Source organism: Myotis lucifugus, unplaced genomic scaffold (assembly GCF_000147115.1).
Source record: "Myotis lucifugus unplaced genomic scaffold, Myoluc2.0 scaffold_440, whole genome shotgun sequence".
NCBI lineage: Eukaryota > Metazoa > Chordata > Mammalia > Chiroptera > Vespertilionidae > Myotis > Myotis lucifugus.
The window spans coordinates 767637-784309 of record NW_005871488.1 but is presented as its reverse complement, the minus strand read 5'-3'; the positions used below and the strand labels follow the sequence as shown (position 1 = coordinate 784309).

At 49.5% G+C, this 16673-nt stretch overlaps 1 protein-coding gene across 1 annotated transcript in view; it reads left to right on the top strand.

Annotated features, from left to right (window-relative positions):
- TNFRSF9 (TNF receptor superfamily member 9) overlaps positions 1–11313 on the top strand; it is a 13321-nt gene extending 2008 nt beyond the window's left edge. The window contains exons 3-8 of the mRNA XM_006102910.3: positions 314–421; positions 1122–1259; positions 2365–2431; positions 3375–3511; positions 4055–4189; positions 10924–11313. Coding sequence (XP_006102972.2) covers positions 314–421; positions 1122–1259; positions 2365–2431; positions 3375–3511; positions 4055–4189; positions 10924–11015 — 677 coding nt within the window. The 3' untranslated portion in view covers positions 11016–11313. The remainder of the gene's footprint in view (positions 1–313; positions 422–1121; positions 1260–2364; positions 2432–3374; positions 3512–4054; positions 4190–10923) is intronic.
- Positions 11314–16673: the final 5360 nt, after the last annotated feature.

Here is a 16673-nt window from a genome sequence, read left to right as displayed (position 1 = left end):
ACACCCCGCAATACGTGAGACAAACCATCCACCCCCTACTGGGGATCGAGCCCACAACCCTGTCATGTGCCCTTGACTGGAATTGAACCCGGGACCCTTCATTCCACAGGCCGATGCTCTATCCACTGAGCCACACCAGCTAGGGCCCCCCACATGTATACTTTTAAGAAGCCCATCAGCAAAATAAAGCCTATCACTGTGGCACCTGGAAAACGAATTAGTGTTTCAGATTCTAGTTTTCTTGTGAACATCACAACGCGTCCGGCGACGGTAACCATTGTCAAACACGTACAGCTGTGCTCTGCCCGCTCAGGTACTTTCTGTGGGAAAACCAAGACTCCGACCTGCATCCCCTGTCCCTCCGATAGCTTCTCCCGCAGCCCTGGACAGGAGGCCTGCGACCTGTGCCGGCGCTGCGAAGGTAGGACCCCGGGGACGGCTTCACTCGGAGACGGGCGGGGGGCGGGGGCCCCAGATGTATTCCCTAGGGGACTGGCCTCCCAAAGGTCAGGGGTCCGAGGGGCGGGTCCCCTGCCCATAGGCAGGCCCAGGAAAATAATTCACTGTCACCGCAATGACGTGTGGACTGAGCTTTTTAAATGTCAGAGGAAACACTCATTTGACCAGAGAGAACATTTTCATCAGCAAAATGTAAAAATGTCTTCTATTGGGATTCAAAGGTGCACTTTATCCTTTAAGATCATTGGGAACATTTTAAAAAGATTACATATCTATATCTATCTATCTATCTATCTATATAGATATAGACATAGAGATATAGAGATATAGAGAGATATATATAGATTTCAGAGAGGAAAGGAGAGAGAAAGAGAGAGAGAGAGAGAGAGAGAGAGAAGCATCAAAGATGAGAGAAAATCGTTGATCAGCTGCCTCCTGCACGCTTCCCATTGGGGACTGAGCCCCAAACTCGGGCATGTGCTCTTGACCGGAATCGAACCCGGGACCCTTCAGTCTGCAGGCTGACGCTCTACCCACTGAGCCACACCGGCCAGGGCATTTGGGAACATTTTAAGTAGAGTGAGCCTGGGTCTTATTGCAGAACGTAAATGTGCTTCCTGGTCTTGGGCGTCCGGTGTGATGTGACACGGGGGGCCTTGCAGGTGTTTTCAGGACTAAGAAGGGGTGCTCCCCCACCAGCGACGCCGAGTGCGAGTGCGTCCCGGGGTTCCACTGCCGAGGGGCCGGGTGCGCCATGTGTGAGCAGGACTGCGGGCGAGGTCAAGAAGTAACGGACGACGGTGCGTGTGCTGATCAGCCATTAGTGCAAGTTTGTCGTCAAACCTGGGTCTTGGTCTTTTCTTGTGTGTGTGTGTGTCTTTTAAAAATGAACTTAGCACAGATTCACTGTGGCAATTTCACAAGCTAATAGCATACAGGATGATATCTCTTAATAAGGGAGGGGCTGGGTGAACAAGGTGGAGGGATTAAGCAAAACAAACCTCATAATCAGACAATGGTATGGTGATGACCAAAGGGAAAGGGGGTGGGGGAGGGAGAATTCATGCACTAGTGGGGTCCGTCGGCCTGGCCTGCAGGATCGGGCCAAAATCGGCTCTCCGACATCCCTCGAGGGGTCCCAGATTGCGAGAGGGTGCAGGCCAGGCCGAAGGACCCCAGTGGTGCACCGTGGGAGGGACCGTGGGAGGGCTCCAGGGCGTGTCCGGCCTGTCTTGCTCAGTCCCGATCGGCTGGACCCCAGCAGCAAGCTAACCTACCGGTCAGAGCATCTGCCCCCTGGTGGTCAGTGCACATCATAGTGACTGGTTGTCCGGTCGACTGTCTGCCCCCTGGTGGTCAGTGCACGTCATAGCAAGCAGTTGAGTGGCCTTAGATTATCATTAGTATATTACGCTTGGATTGGTTGAACGGCCGACCGACTGACCGGACACTTAGCATATTAGGCTTTCATTATATAGGATTATACACTTGAAACCTATACAATTTTATTAACCAAGCTCACTCCAATAAATTCAATTAAATTGAAAAAAAAAATCCCACACTCTTAATAAGCCAAAATAAAGATAGCATGCAGCAGGCGCAGGCTGGGCCTTTGGAATGTAAAACCAAGCATACATTTGTAGACCCTTAAAGCTACAAGCAATGAACCGCTGCGTCAAATACAGGATATTTACCAACTATTTGAAAGCCCATTTTTTATTCACCAGGACCGGGATCTTCATAGGTTGATTCGTCTCAGGGTTTGGTCTCAAGAATCCTTGAACAATCTGTGTAGATTGACTGAAGTTCACGGCTTTATTATGGAGTATGGCCATCGCAGGGAAAGTTACCAAACGATGGAGATCCTTCCTTTCTGATTTTTGCTTTTTATAATTTCTATGCCAGGCTGCAAAGACTGTGATCCCGGGACATTTAATGATCAGAAACGCGGCACCTGCCGACCGTGGACAGAGTACGTATAACTTCCCTTTGCTCACGCAACAAGGAGCCCGGGCTAATTTTCCTAAAGACAAAGAATGTTATCCTGGAAGCTTTAAAAAAGAAAGTTTTTATTGACTTTAGAGAGAGAGGAAGGGAGCCAGAGATAGAAACACCCATGAGAAAGAAACGTCAACATCGATCGGCTGCCTCCCGCACGCCCCCTGCTGGGGATGGAGCCCGTAACCGGGAATGTGCCCTGACTGGGAATCGAACCGTGACCTCCTGGCTCCCAGGTTGACACTCCACCACTGAGCCATGCTGGCCGGACTCACTGAGCTTTTTGAAATCGACCGAGTGTAGGCACGGAACACCGTCCCGCCAGGCAGGGCGGGAACGGCACGGGGAGGGGCGCCCGGCTCTGCAAAGCGGGCATTTTCCCGGGAGATGAAGCCGAGCCTCCAGGTCAGAGTTGCCTGCCAGCCCCTGCCGGCCCCGTCCCTTCTGGGTCCTTCCCGTCTCTCGCTGCCTCGTACCCTCCCTCGCCAATCAGCGCGCCTTCCCGTGGGCAGTGCCCAGCACGGAGAGTGATGTCCACGCGTGCGTGCTCCCCTCCAACACCTGGCATGGCCCTGGCCAGTGTGGCTCAGTTGGTTGGGCAGCATCGTGTGCGCGGAAAGGCCACAGGTTCGAATCCCGGTCCGGGCACAGGCCTGGGTTGTGGGCTCAATGTCCCGTCGGGGGCGTGCAGGACGCAGCCATGGATGTTTCCCTCTCACATTTATGTCTCTCTCTCTCTCTCCCTCTCTTGCTCTCTCTCTCTCTGATCAATAAAAACATATTTTTAAAAAATCTCCATGAACCCAGACTCACACGTCTTTGTGAGAGGCGGCTTGATGGGGGTGGGGAGGGCCATGTGTCTCATTGGCACGATCTGGACCTGAGTTACTGATCGGGACTCTCTCCATTGGCCTCAGCTGCGCCCGGGCCGGGAAGGCCGTGCTGGTGAACGGGACGAAGGAGAGAGACGCGGTGTGCGGGCCCCGCTCGGCGGACCCCTCCCCAGGCGCGCCCTCCGCCCCCGCGCCCACCCCCGTGCCCGCGCCGGAGCCAGGTATGTAGCTGGTCTGTCGCCCTCGCGCCCATGTGACTGGGTGGTGGCCCTTCCCATGGGGATCTGACCCACCGCAGGTCCCAGCTCTGCCCACCACGGGCACCAGCACACTCCCCTCAGCCAGCCTCAGTCTGAGACACACACGGGTAAGGAGAGAGAGAGAGAGAGAGAGAGAGAGAGAGAGAGAGAGACAGAGAGAGAGAGAGAGAGAGAGACATCAATGATGAGAGAGAATCATGAATCGGCTGCCTCCTGCATGCCCCACACTGGGGATCAAGCTCACAACCTGGGCTTGTGCCCAGACCGGGAATTGAACCCTGACCTCCTGGTTCATAGGTTGACGCTCAACCACTGAGCCCACCGACCGGGCAAGTTGTTTAAAAAGAAAAATTTTTTTTTCTTAACACGCGGGCAAGTTTACCAAGTCAGCTGGTCGGATGCCCCGGACCCGCTTCCCACGACGAGGGGTTTGCCACCGTGAACATAAACGTGAGTAAACTCAGAGATGACACGGCCGTGCTCTCTCCTTGGCCCTGCCCGCAGGTCCCCGGCCGCCCATCAGCATCTTCCTCCTGGCGCTGGCGTCGGCCGCGGCCCTGGCCCTGCTGCTCCTGCTGGCGCTGCGGTTCTCGGCGGCGGAGCAGGGCCGGCGGAAACTCCTGTCCATCCTCAAGCAGCGTAAGCGAACCCGCGTGGGTCAGAAAGGAGCCCCGAGGGAGGCTTTTTCCGGGAGGAAGGAAAGAGGGGATCAAGTTCTAGAAACGGGTTGTAACAGCCCATGGTGATCAGCACAGGCGGTGTGGCCCCCGAGGGGACAGTGGGCAACACCCGGAGGCAGTCTGGGCTTCACCTCCTGGGGGGTGTGGGTGGGGGGATGTGCTGGCATCTAGTGGGTGGTCAGTGAGGGCCCAGGCGGGCCCCACAGCTCAGAGCTACCCGGGCCCAGATGTCAACAGTGCGGAGGGGAGGAGCGGGCAAGAGCAGAACGTCATCCCAGGGCCCCAGCAGAGTGACGGTGTAAGTATGTGCAGTCCCGGGTAACTGTGTGAGCGTGTATGTGTGCACAGCTGTGCACACAGGGCACCTGCCAGGAGGAATCAGAAAGTAACCTTTGCCCCCTCAGCCCTGCCCCCCGGGCTGGCAATGACCTTAACCTGAGTCAGCCCGGCGAGGTCAGGAGGCACAGAGCCCTTGGAGGGTCCACGCGGGTTGAATGACAAGGACTCTGACATCAGCAGTATGGATGATGTGAGAAACTTTCCTGCACTGAACTAAGAGACTATTTCTATATGGAACTTGGCAAGAGCCAGCACTCACTAAATGGAACGGCTTAGTATTTATTCAAAAAAAGGCATAGCCCGGCCAGTGTGGCTCAGTGGATTGAGCATCGTCCCAGGCACCATGAGGTCTCTGATTCGATTCCCGGTCAGCGCACACGCCCAGGTTTCAGGCTCAGTCCCCGGTAGGGGGCGTGCAGGAGGCAGCCAATCGATGTGTCTCTCTCATCCGTGTTTCTCCCTCCCTCTCTCCCTTCCTCTCTCTCTCAATTAGAAAATATTAATAATTTTTTTAAAAGTTTATAGATGGGGCCTGGAGTTTGTCTTCAGAGAGGACAGGACCAGAGATGCAGGCTAGATTTGGCAGGAGGGATTCGGCGGAGCGGGGAGTGGCCCGAGAGGACAGCGGGCGCTGTAACCCAGAATGTTCCAGGTTTGGGGGGGACAGTGTCAGCAAAGTCTTATCTAAAGATGCACGACACCCATTTGTCTAAAGGGCATTTTGAAAACGATACAAAACTGTTTTTACATCGTGCAATAGAGCACACGGGGAAAATACAGCTTAACCGATTGTTGTAGCGTGAACGCCTGCATCACCCAGCCGGCGGGGAAGCAGGGTCACTCCCCCCGCCCTCCCCCCCCCCCCCCAGGCCCTGCCTGTCCTTGCAGACGAAACCCTCCCTCCCACCAGTGCCAACCTCGGCTGCAAGTCACGGCAGTCACTTCCTTGCTCATCTTTATAGCTTTGCTCTGGAGCAGCACAGGTTGGTTAGGCCGTCTGTGAACTTGTCACCTCCGAGGGAAGTGGCCGGTGTCCTTTCGTATTCCCTGTATCTATTCCGAATCCGCCTTCTTCCAGGCAGCGTTGCGTCGTTAGGATCCATCCAGGCTGCGTTGACCTTCGTTGAGTTCTATTGCCGGATGCTCTTGTACTGAGTGACGACCTCACCGTTCGTTTGATCCCTTCAAATGCGGATGGGCACCTGGGTCATTTCCAGTTTGGGGCTATTTCAGACAATGGGGTTCTAATGTGTCTATTTTCTCAGCACACGTAGCACGGGCTTCTGTGTTGTTTTAATCCAGAGAGATCATTGCTGGCTCCTTCTGTTTTCCAGACGGCAGGGCCTGTTCACACGCGCCCAGCAGCGGAGGACAGCGCCCGCTGCCCCCATCCTCGCTAACCTTGGCCTCTCTTTCCTCTCTCTGGTGGGCGGATAGATTTCACCGTGGTTTTAATTAGCATTTCCCTGATTTCTAGTGAGATGGGACTTTTTTCATGTGATGTTGGCCACTGGGATTTCCTCCTCTGCGAAGAGCCCACCAAGTCCTTTGAGCACCTTTCTGTTGGGGGGCCGTCCTTGTCTCATTACCGTGCGGAGGCCTCCGTGGGCCGCGCGTGGGCTGCCGGCACCCGCCCCCCGACCCTGCGGTTTGCTCCGGCTTCTCTTTCTGAGGTCCACACCTTTGATTTAAAACTCTCAGCTCTCACTGAAACCTCTCACAGAAAGAACGAATCTTTCCACCTTTGCCCACCCAGCAACACAGTCCTGTATTCAATGGTTTTCAAACGTACTTATGAGTAATGAGTGAGTTGCAATGGAACCGTATTCCATTTTTTGAAAGCTTTTGGTTATTTTTAGAAATGTTCTATTTTGAAATAACTGCAGGTTCACAGGAAGTTGTGAGCAGGAAAGTCATGGGTCGCGTTCGATGTAACCACAGCACGAGGTCAGGCCGGGCAAGGGACCGTGGTGCCTTGTGTGTGGATACTTGTTTCGTTTTTTAAATCCTCACCTGAGGATATGTTTTTATTGATTTTTTAGAGAGAGAGAAAGGGAGAGAGGGGGAAACATTGGCGTGAGAGAGAAACATCAATCGGTTGGCTCCCCTACGTGTCCCGGCCACAGATGGGACCGGCAACCTAGTTAGGTGCCCCGACCGGGAATGGAACCCACGGCCTGTTGGTGACAGGGTGATGCTCCAACCAACCGAGCCACCCCGCCCGGGCTGCGTGTATGTACTCGGATGTCATTTGATCACTTGTGTAGACTGGTATAGCCACCAGTGCAGAACTAGCCCAGCCGGCGTGGCTCAGTGGCTGAGGGTTGACCTCTGATCCCTAGTGTGGGGCTTGCAGGAGGCAGCCAATCCATGATTCTCTCTCATCATTGATGTTTCTCTCTATCTCTCCCTCTCCCTTCCTCTCTGAAATCAATAAGCATATATTTTTTAAAAAACACAAAAAACCACAGAACTATTCCCTGAGCACAAAGATCTCCCTCTGCTCGGCCTTCACAGCCACCCCCACCCCCTCCCCCCTACCCTCTAACCCCGGCAACCTCGAACCCGTGTTCTATCTTTACCATTAGTCTCTTTGCGAATGTTATGCACATGAAATCACACAACATAGAAATGGGTCCGGAGGGAATACACAGCCTTTTGCGATGGGCTTTTTTCACTCAACCTAACGCCCCTGAGATTCAGTCTCGTGGTGTTTCCGTCACTCACTCCCTTTGACGGCTGGCCGGTGCCCCACGGCGTGCTGTGCGTGGACCAGTTTGCTTCACCACTCGCCCCCGGAGAGGCACCCTGGCCGTCCCAGCTTTTGGCTATTGCATGGAAAGCTGCCTTGAAGTGCCGTACGGGTTTTGCGTGGACACGCGTTTTCACATCTCTGAGATAGACGCCTGGGAGTGCAATCGCTGGTTGTACGGTAAGTGGACGTTTAGTTCCATAGAAACCAGCAAGCTGTTTCCCAGAGAGCGGAGCCGGGGGACGCCCAGCAGCGCAGGATTCCCGTTTCTCCCTCCCTGGCCGACACCTGCCCGGCGGGGTTTCTCCTGGCAGCTCTCTGATTGGCGGTACTGACAGCTCCCTGCGGTCTGTTAGTTATTTATTTTTTTACCACCTCTTTTTTCTCTCTTTTTTAATATATATATTTTTATTTCAGAGAGGAAGGGAGAGGGGGAGAGAGAAAGAAACATAAATGATGAGCGAGAATCACTGATAGGCTGCCTCCTCCAGGCCCCACACTGGGGATGGAGCCTGCAACCCGGGCCTGTGCCCTTGACTGGGTATCAAACCCGGACCCTTCAGTCCGCAGGCCGATGCTCTGTCCACTGAGCCACACCAGCCAGGGCCCTGTGGTCTTACCTTGCCTTTCCCTGCGGCTCGAACATCTTCCCACGCCCGTCTTGAGTGACGTGTTCCTTTGTGGTGTTTGCCGTCTCCAATGGACGTGTTTGCTTGTCTGACCATAGACAGTGGAGGATTCCTCATTTCTCCCAGATCCGAGGCCCCCGTCACTTCTGTGTCTGCAGTCTTTCCGCCTCCTCCCAGGGGCTTTGCAGAGAGAAGTCTGTTCATGTGATGAAACCCACCGTCTTTCTTCCATTGTGGAATCGGGTCTAGGAACGCTGCACCCAGATGTTTACCTTTAACTGCAGGGCTCACCTTCCGTGACGCGCTGTGTAAGGCGTGAGAGGCTTAGACCAGATCCGCATGTCTTTGCTGTTTTGGCCCCAGCACCACTGGTTGAAAACACTATCGATCCCCGTTGACTTGTTCTGTGCTGCGTCAGAAACCAGTCGGGGGGCCTGGGCGGGGCTGTCCCAGCTGCTCCCTCCTGTTCACTGGTCCACATGCTTCCTCTCCGCCAACACCGCCTTCCTGGCGGCCAGAGCTATACGATGTCTACGGTTGGGTAGGGGTTAGCGTGGTTCTTCCGCGTTATTCTTCTTTTTCAAAATCGTCTTAGTGATTCCCGTTCCTCTGCGTTTCCATGTACAGATGTTGGATAATCTTAGATGCACCCCCAGAAAGCCAGCTGGGCTCCGAGAGCAGCTGTGCTAAACCCGCGCATCCGTGTGGGGAGAATTGACGACGTGAAGCATTTCGATCCACGAACACCATCTTTCTCTCCATTTATTCTGTTTCCTTCCATCTGTTCCATCATCACTTTGTAGTTTTCAGCATCCACGTCCTGCACATGTTTTGCTACATTTAGGTCTTAGAGTTATTTTAACTGCAAATGGCATTGGTGCTAAAGGTTGGTCTCCACCTGCTCATCGCTGGGACACAGGAGCGTAGTTGATGTTTGTAGACTGATTTCGTAGCCTGTGACTTTGTGGAACTCGTATATTAGCTGGGGGCGTATTTTGTAGATTTCTTGAGATTCTTCTGTGTAGACCATAATGTCATCTGCAAACAGGGAAGCTTTATTTTTTCTTTTTCTGTCTGTATGCTTTCTATTTCCTTTTCTGGGCTGGCGAGAACTTCCAGGACCAGGTGGGATAAAATTGGTGAGTGAACATCTTGGCCTTACTTCTAATTTTAGGGGGAAAACATTCAGGTTTCACCAGTAAGTATGATGTGAGTTGTAGACTTTTATTTTTCTTAAATCCTCATCTGAGGATGTATTATTATTATTATTATTATTTAGAAAGGAGAGGGGGGAAGAGAGAGAGAGAGAAAAACATCGATGTGAGAGAGAAGCACTGATTGGTTGCCTCCTGTATGTGTGCCGACTGGGGATCTAGCCGGAAGCTGGGCATCTGCCCTGACCAGGAATCGAACCTGAAACCTTTTGGTGCACAGGGCAATGCTCCAACCACTGAGCCACTCGGCCAGGGCCAGTGGGTCCTCTCCATGAAGTCGAGGGTGTTTCTCCTCCATTTCTAGTTTTCAGAGAATTTTTTAAGAATCATGAATAAACGTTGACTCTTGTCACGCTTTCTTTGTATCACCTGAGACAACCATTTGGCTTTCTTCTTTGTCCTGTTAAGGTGATGGGTCACATAGGTTCACTTTTGAATATTGAACCAGCCTGGTACCCTTGGAATAAACTCCACTTGCTCATCGCATAGAATTCTTTTTTTAAAATATATTTTATTGATTTTTTTACAGAGAGGAAGGGAGAGGGATAGAGAGCTAGAAACATCGATGAGAGAGAAACATCGATCAGCTGCCTCCTGCACACCCCCTACTGGGGATGTGCCCGCAACCAAGGTACATGCCCTTGACCGGAATTGAACCTGGGACCCTTCAGTCCGCAGGCCGATGCTCTAGCCACTGAGCCAAACCCATCAGGGCTAGAATACTTTTTCTAAGTTGCTGAATTATACTTTCTAATATTTTGCTAAGAATTTTTGTAGCTATATTCCTGAGGGATAGAATGTATAGTTTTCTTTTCTAGTATTGTCATTCATATATATAATTATTGATTTCAGAGAGAAAAGGCAAGGGAGAGATAGAAACATCAATGATGAGAGAGAATCATTGATTGGCTGCCTCCTGCACATCTCCTATTGAGGATCGAGCCCGCAACCCGGGCATGTGCCCTGACCGGGAATCCAACCGTGACCTCCTGGTTCATAGGTCGATGCTCAGTCACTGAGCCCCGCCGGCCGGGCTCTAGTATTATTATCTTTGTCTGGTTTGGGTATCAGAGCAACACTGGTTTCATCATGACACCCCATTGCTATTTGTGAATGTCTTGCCAGGTTTTCATAAATTCTTGGAGACAGTGCAGCTGTTGGGTTTCGGCTATTTTTTGTAGCAACAGCATGTAACGTTGGGTGGGGGCGGGCCTTTGCTCTGTCGGGCTGTAGAAATATCTGAAGGAGTAAAGGCTGCTCACAGTAACACAACTGCTTGACCGGAGTGTGTGGGAGAAAACCCGGAGGTTGGCGCATCAATCAGCTGTTCCCTGACTAACAGGTGGAAGTAGGGGGCGCGTCCTAACACCTGGGTGCCACGGCACCTCATTCAGAAGAACTTGTCCGATGTGCCATTTCAGAAACCCGCCCCGAGACCACAGTTATGTTTGGGACACGACAAGTTTTATGCAGTAGGGACGCATGCTCAGGAGCACGTTAGCCGTTGTGTAGAGCATATAGTCCTTCAGGACCAATAAAAATATTTGGTAAAATGAAAACAAAACCAAACTCACCCTCAATCATCGTGAGGAAGGCGCATGCCTGCCGTCATCACCTCTCGTTGGCGGGCGGGTTCGAATCCAAGTGGAGAAGGTCTGCTACTGGAGAAGTCTGTCCCCCGGGGATGAGTTCTAGGAAATGAATGATGAATGATTCCGACAGACAACCAACGATCCGTGTCTTTGCACTTCCCTCCCAGCGTTCCTGAAACCCGTGCGAACCGCCCAAGAGGAGGACGGCTGCAGCTGCGGGTTCCCCGAGGAAGAAGAGGGAGAGGAGGGTGCACTGTGAATGGGACCCCGAAAGCTGCTGGGACGCGTTTGGGAAGAAGCGAAGGAGAAACAGGAGTGGCCCCACCATTGTAGCTTTCGCTATTGAAATACACGGTCCTAGATAATACCCAGGGTCCCCCCAACAAGTCCCTTTAAAATGTACCCCCTTCCACCGAGCATGGCACCAGGCGGGTGGCAAAGGGGCATCTTCCAGACGGTACCGGACAGGATAGGGTTAGGCTTTTGTTTTGTTTTTTAATCCCCACTCAAGGATATGTTCCCATTGATCTTTAGAGAGAGTGGAAGAGAGAGGGAAAGAGAGAAACATCGATGTGAGAGAAACACATCGATGGGTTGCCTCCTGCACGCGCCCCAACCAGGGCTGGGGCCGGGGAGGAGCCTGCAACCGAGGTACATGCCCTTGACTGGAATCGAACCCAGGACCCTCTGGTCCGCAGGCCACCGCTCTATCCACTGAGCCAAATAGGCTAGGGCAGTGGTTGGCAAACTGTTGCTTGCCAAACCGCGGCTCGAGAGCCACACGCGGCTCTTTGACCCCTCGAGTGTTGCTCTTCCACAAAATACTGGCTCTTCCACAAAATACCGACTTCTGCGCATGGGCCACGAAGTTTCAATCGCACTGTACGTGCGCGCCGCTCGTGGTATTTTGTGGAAGAGCCACATTCAAGGAGCCAAAGAGTCCCATGTGGCTCGCGAGTCGCGGTTTGCCTACCATGGAGCTAGGGCTTTTTTTTTTTTAAATCAAAGAGAATTATATTTTAAATTCAATCATGTAGACAGATGGTCCAGCTAATATCATTCAGGTGTGTGTGTGTGTGTGTGTGTGTGTGTGTGTGATATGACATATGATTGTAAGCCACAGATGCAGGAAATATCCCCACCAAGGTTTCTGTCGGTTCAGTCACTCAGCAATGGCCTCCTCCAGGGCTGGGGAAGGAAGACAGAGCCAGGGTTGGGGACGAGTCTTGGGAAGATTTCCAGTGTCCCCGCAGGGCTGTGCCCCTCCACCCTCACCTCTTCTGCCTTTGTCCTACCCCTCTGAGCCAGGGCTGACACTTTATTGTATTCTTACAAACGTTAAAGGTAATGTTTTATACACATAAACTAATAAATGAAACGTGGTCACTGGATGAAGCCCCAGGAGCCCAAGCAGAGAGCTGGGGCAGGGTGGCCTCGCTCCCCTGGGCCGAATCTGAGACACGGGCCTTTATATGGCTCAGGAGCTACCAAGAGTTTTCACGTGGTTTTTAATATCAAAAGAAGAATAAAATCTCATGACCTGGAAAGTTATATGAGGCTCAAATTTCCCAGTCTGTAACTGAAGTTTTTAAAAATATATATTTTATTGATTTGAGAGGAAGGGAGAGGGAGAGAGAGAGAACATCAGTGATAACAGAGAATCATTGATGGCCTGCCTCCTGCAGGCCCCCTACTGGGGATCGAGCCCACAACCCAGGCATGTGCCCTGACTGGGAATCGAACTGTGACCTCCTGGTTCATAGGTCAACGCTCAACCACTGAGCCACACCGGCTGGGCTGTAATGGAAGTTTTATTGGAACACACAACCACACTCATTGTTTACTTACTGCCCAAGGCACCTCTGCACGGCAATAGCCGAGGTGGGCAGTTGTGACAAGGGACTCGATGGCCCACAAAGCAAAAGACAAAACAAAAAGCATTTAGGGTCTGGCCCTGTGTAAGGTCACAGTCAAGGTCAGAGCACCCGTCTGTGTGCTGCTTCTCTCCCTGGCCTTCTGCCTACCTTCCCGACCCACCCCGAGCAACCTCTCTCAGGAATGTTGGTTCTATCAGCCTTACTTTTTAAAAACAAAAATCATTTATTATATCATTATCCACTCTAAACCGTTTTATTTCGTCTTGTTTGTTATTGAGTTTTCTGAAAATGGTTCTGTGCTGTGTGGAGACTTTGGGAACCAGCCTTAATGATTCACAAGTATATTTATAAGACTCATTCATGTTGTGGTGTGTAGCTGGAAGAGTCATGTCGACTGCTTGTATACTTTGCAAATAAACTATAATTTATCAATCGATTTTCTGCCAAAGGACGTGTGGGCTGTTTCCGGGTTTTTGCGATTACGAACGGCGTTGCTACGAATGCTCTTTTATGTGTTTTGTGTGTAGGAGGGTCTCTAGGGAAACCCCCTTTAAGCAAAATTTCTGGATTTAGGGCATATGAACTTCCAACTTTATGAACTAGTGCCCATGCCAGGAGGGATACGCTAACTTATGCAGAAATAAGAAATAATCCCCCCCACACCTTATGGATTACACAAGACGACGGGTGCCTTCCCCGCTGGCCTCCCACGCCCGGTGCGGGCTCGCTCTCAGGTCCCGGGTCCATGCTATTTCCCGCTGGGACTGGGTGAGGAGAGCTGCTTCCACTGGGAACGTGGGTGCTCTCCTGGCAAAGGGATACGCTTCGCTCCTATGCAGTTGGCTAGATTCTAACTTTTAGAGAAAGTCACACAGCCCAGCTGGGCATCCAGGGGGCAGAAGGTGTCACCTTTGCACGGGGAGGGGCAGAGAACATATCTGAGCGATGAAAGGGCTACTGCGGTGACAGGCTGCTTTTCAAAGCAGTTGCTCTAATTTCTGCTCTTGTCAGCAGCACGTACGTGTCCACCTGATCCCCATCGTCGCTGCCCTCTGGCATCATCAGACTGAATTTCCAATCCTGGCGGGATGAGCAAGGCACCTCCTTGAGGTCTTATTCTGCATCACCTTGATCAGTAATGAGCGTCTCGCCATCGAAGTCCTTTTATACCATCTGTGCTTCCTCTTGGTGAAATGCTTGCTTATGTTTTTTGCTCATTTTTAAAACTTGCTTGTCTCTTTCTTATTGATTCCTACAAGTTCCTTATATGTTCTAGATCATAACCATTGGCCACTTATATGTCTTACCAATATCTGCTTTGTTTGTGATTTGTTTCTTCTCTTTTAAATGGTATCTCTCTGGTAATAAGAGGGAAAGTTCTTAATTTGGTTAAATTTACAACTCATGCTTCACAGACAAAAAAAGCCGAAGGGAGTTTATCACCACCCAGCCAGCAATGCAGAAAGGCTAAAGCAGCGGTTCTCAACCTGTGGGTCGCGACCCCGTTGGCAGTCGAACGACCCTTTCACAGGGGTCGCCTAAGACCATCCTGCATATCAGATATTTACATTATGATTCATGACAGTAGCAACATTACAGTTATGAAGTAGCAACGAAAATAATTTTATGGTTGGGTCACAACCTGAGGAACTGCATTTAAAGGGCCAGAGGTTGAGAACCACTGGGCTAAAGGGACTGTTGTAAAAAGAATAAATAAAAAGGGAAGAAGGAACACAGGCACAAAAAATAAAAATGGCTACAAACAAGTACCGATCAATAACCTTGAACTGAAGGCTCCAATCAAAAGACATCGAGTGGCTGAATGGATAAGAAAACATGACCCATATATATGCTGTCTGCAGGAGACCCACCTCAGAACGAGGGACACACATAGACTGAGAGTGAAGGGATGGAAAAATATCTTTCAGGCAAATGGAAATGAAAAAAAAAAGCTGGGGTAGCAATACTTATATTGGACAAAATAGACAAAGTGAAGGCCATAACAAAAAATAAGGAAGGCCACTTCATAATACTAAAGGGAGCAATACAACAAGAAGATATAACTCTGGTAAACATATATGCACCCAATACAGGGGCACCCAAATACATAAAAAAACTTCTGGAAGAAATCAAGGGAAAGATCGACAACAATACAATCATAGTAGGGGACTTTAATAACCCACTGACATCACTGGATAAATCCTCTGGACAAAAAATCAGCAAAGAAACAGCAATCCTAAATGACTCACTAGATCAGATGGAATTAATTGACATCTTCAGAACATTTCACCCCAAAGCTACAGAATACACATTTTTCTCAAGTGCACATGGGACATTTTCAAAGATAGACCACATATTGGGTCACAAGCAAAGTCTCTCCAAATTCAAGAAGATTGAAATCATATCAAGCATCTTCTCAGACCACAATGGCATAATATTAGAAATCAACTACAATAAAAACAATCCAAAAAATTCAAACACTTGGAGGCTGAATAGCATGTTATTAAACAATGATTGGATTACCAAAGGGATCAAAAAAGAAATTTAAAAAATCCTGAAAACGAATGATAAAGAAAACACAACAATCCAAAATCTATGGGACACAGTGAAAGCAGTCCTGAGGGGGAAGTTTATAGCTCTACAGGCCTACCTCACAAAACAAGAATAAGTGGTAATAAATATCTAACCCTGCAACTTAAAGAATTAGAAAGAGAGCAACAAGAAAAGCCTGGAGTAAGCAGAAAGAAGGAAATAATAAAGATCAGAGTGGAAATACATGACATATAGACCAAAAAAACAAACAAAACAAAAACAAACAAAAAACCCCCAAAAGATCAATGAAACCAAGAGCTGGTTCTTTGAAAGGATAAACAAGATTGATGAACCTCTAGCCAGGCTTACCAAGAAATAAAGAGAGAGGACCCAAATAAACAAAATTGGAAATGAATGAGGTGAAGTAACAACTGACCCCACAGACATATAAAGGATTGTAAAAAAAAAAAAATACTACGAACAACTCTATTTTAATAAACTGGACAACCTCGACGAAATGGACACATTCCTAGAAAAATACAAGCTTCCAAAACTCAATCAGGAAGAATAAAAAAACCTGAATAGGCCGATAACTACTAATGAAATAGAAGCAGTAATCAAAAAGCTTCCAGCAAACAAAAGCCCTGGACAAGACAGCTTCACAGGGGAGTTTTACCAAACATTCAAAGAAGATCTAAAACCTATCCTTCTTAGACTATCCAAAAAATTCAAGAGGAAGGCACACTACCAAGCTCTTTCTATGAAGCCAGGATCACCCTAATCCCAAAACCAGATAAAGACACTACAAAGAAAGAGAATTACAGGCCAATATCCCTGATGAACACAGATGCTAAAATCCTCAACAAAATTCTAGCAAATCAGATCCAGCATTACATTAGAAAGATCATACACCATGACCAAGTGGGATTTATTCCGGGGATGCAAGAATGGTACAATATCAACAAATCAATTAACATGATACATCACATAAACAAATTGAGACACAAAAATAACATAATCATATCAATCGATGCAGAAAAAGCATTTGACAAAATCCAACACCCTTTCCTGATAAAAACTCTCACAGCGGTTCTCAACCTGTGGGTCATGAACAATGAAAATACATCCTGCATATCAGATATTTACATTACGATTCATAACAGTAGCAAAATTACAGTTATGAAGTAGCAACAAAAATAATTTTATGGTTGGGGGTCACCACAACATGAGGAACTGTATTAAAGGGTCGCGGCATTAGGAAGGTTGAGAACCACTGGAATAGAGGGATCATACCATAACATAATAAAAGCCTTATATGACAAACCTACAGCCAACATCATACTCAATGGGCAAAAACTAAAACCATTTCCCCTAAGAACAGGAACAAGACAGGAATGCCCACTTGCACCACTTCTGTTCAACATAGTACTGGAAGTGCTAGCCATAGTGATCAGACAAGAGGAAGAAATAAAAGGCATCCAAATGGAAAAGAAGAAGTAAAATTGTTA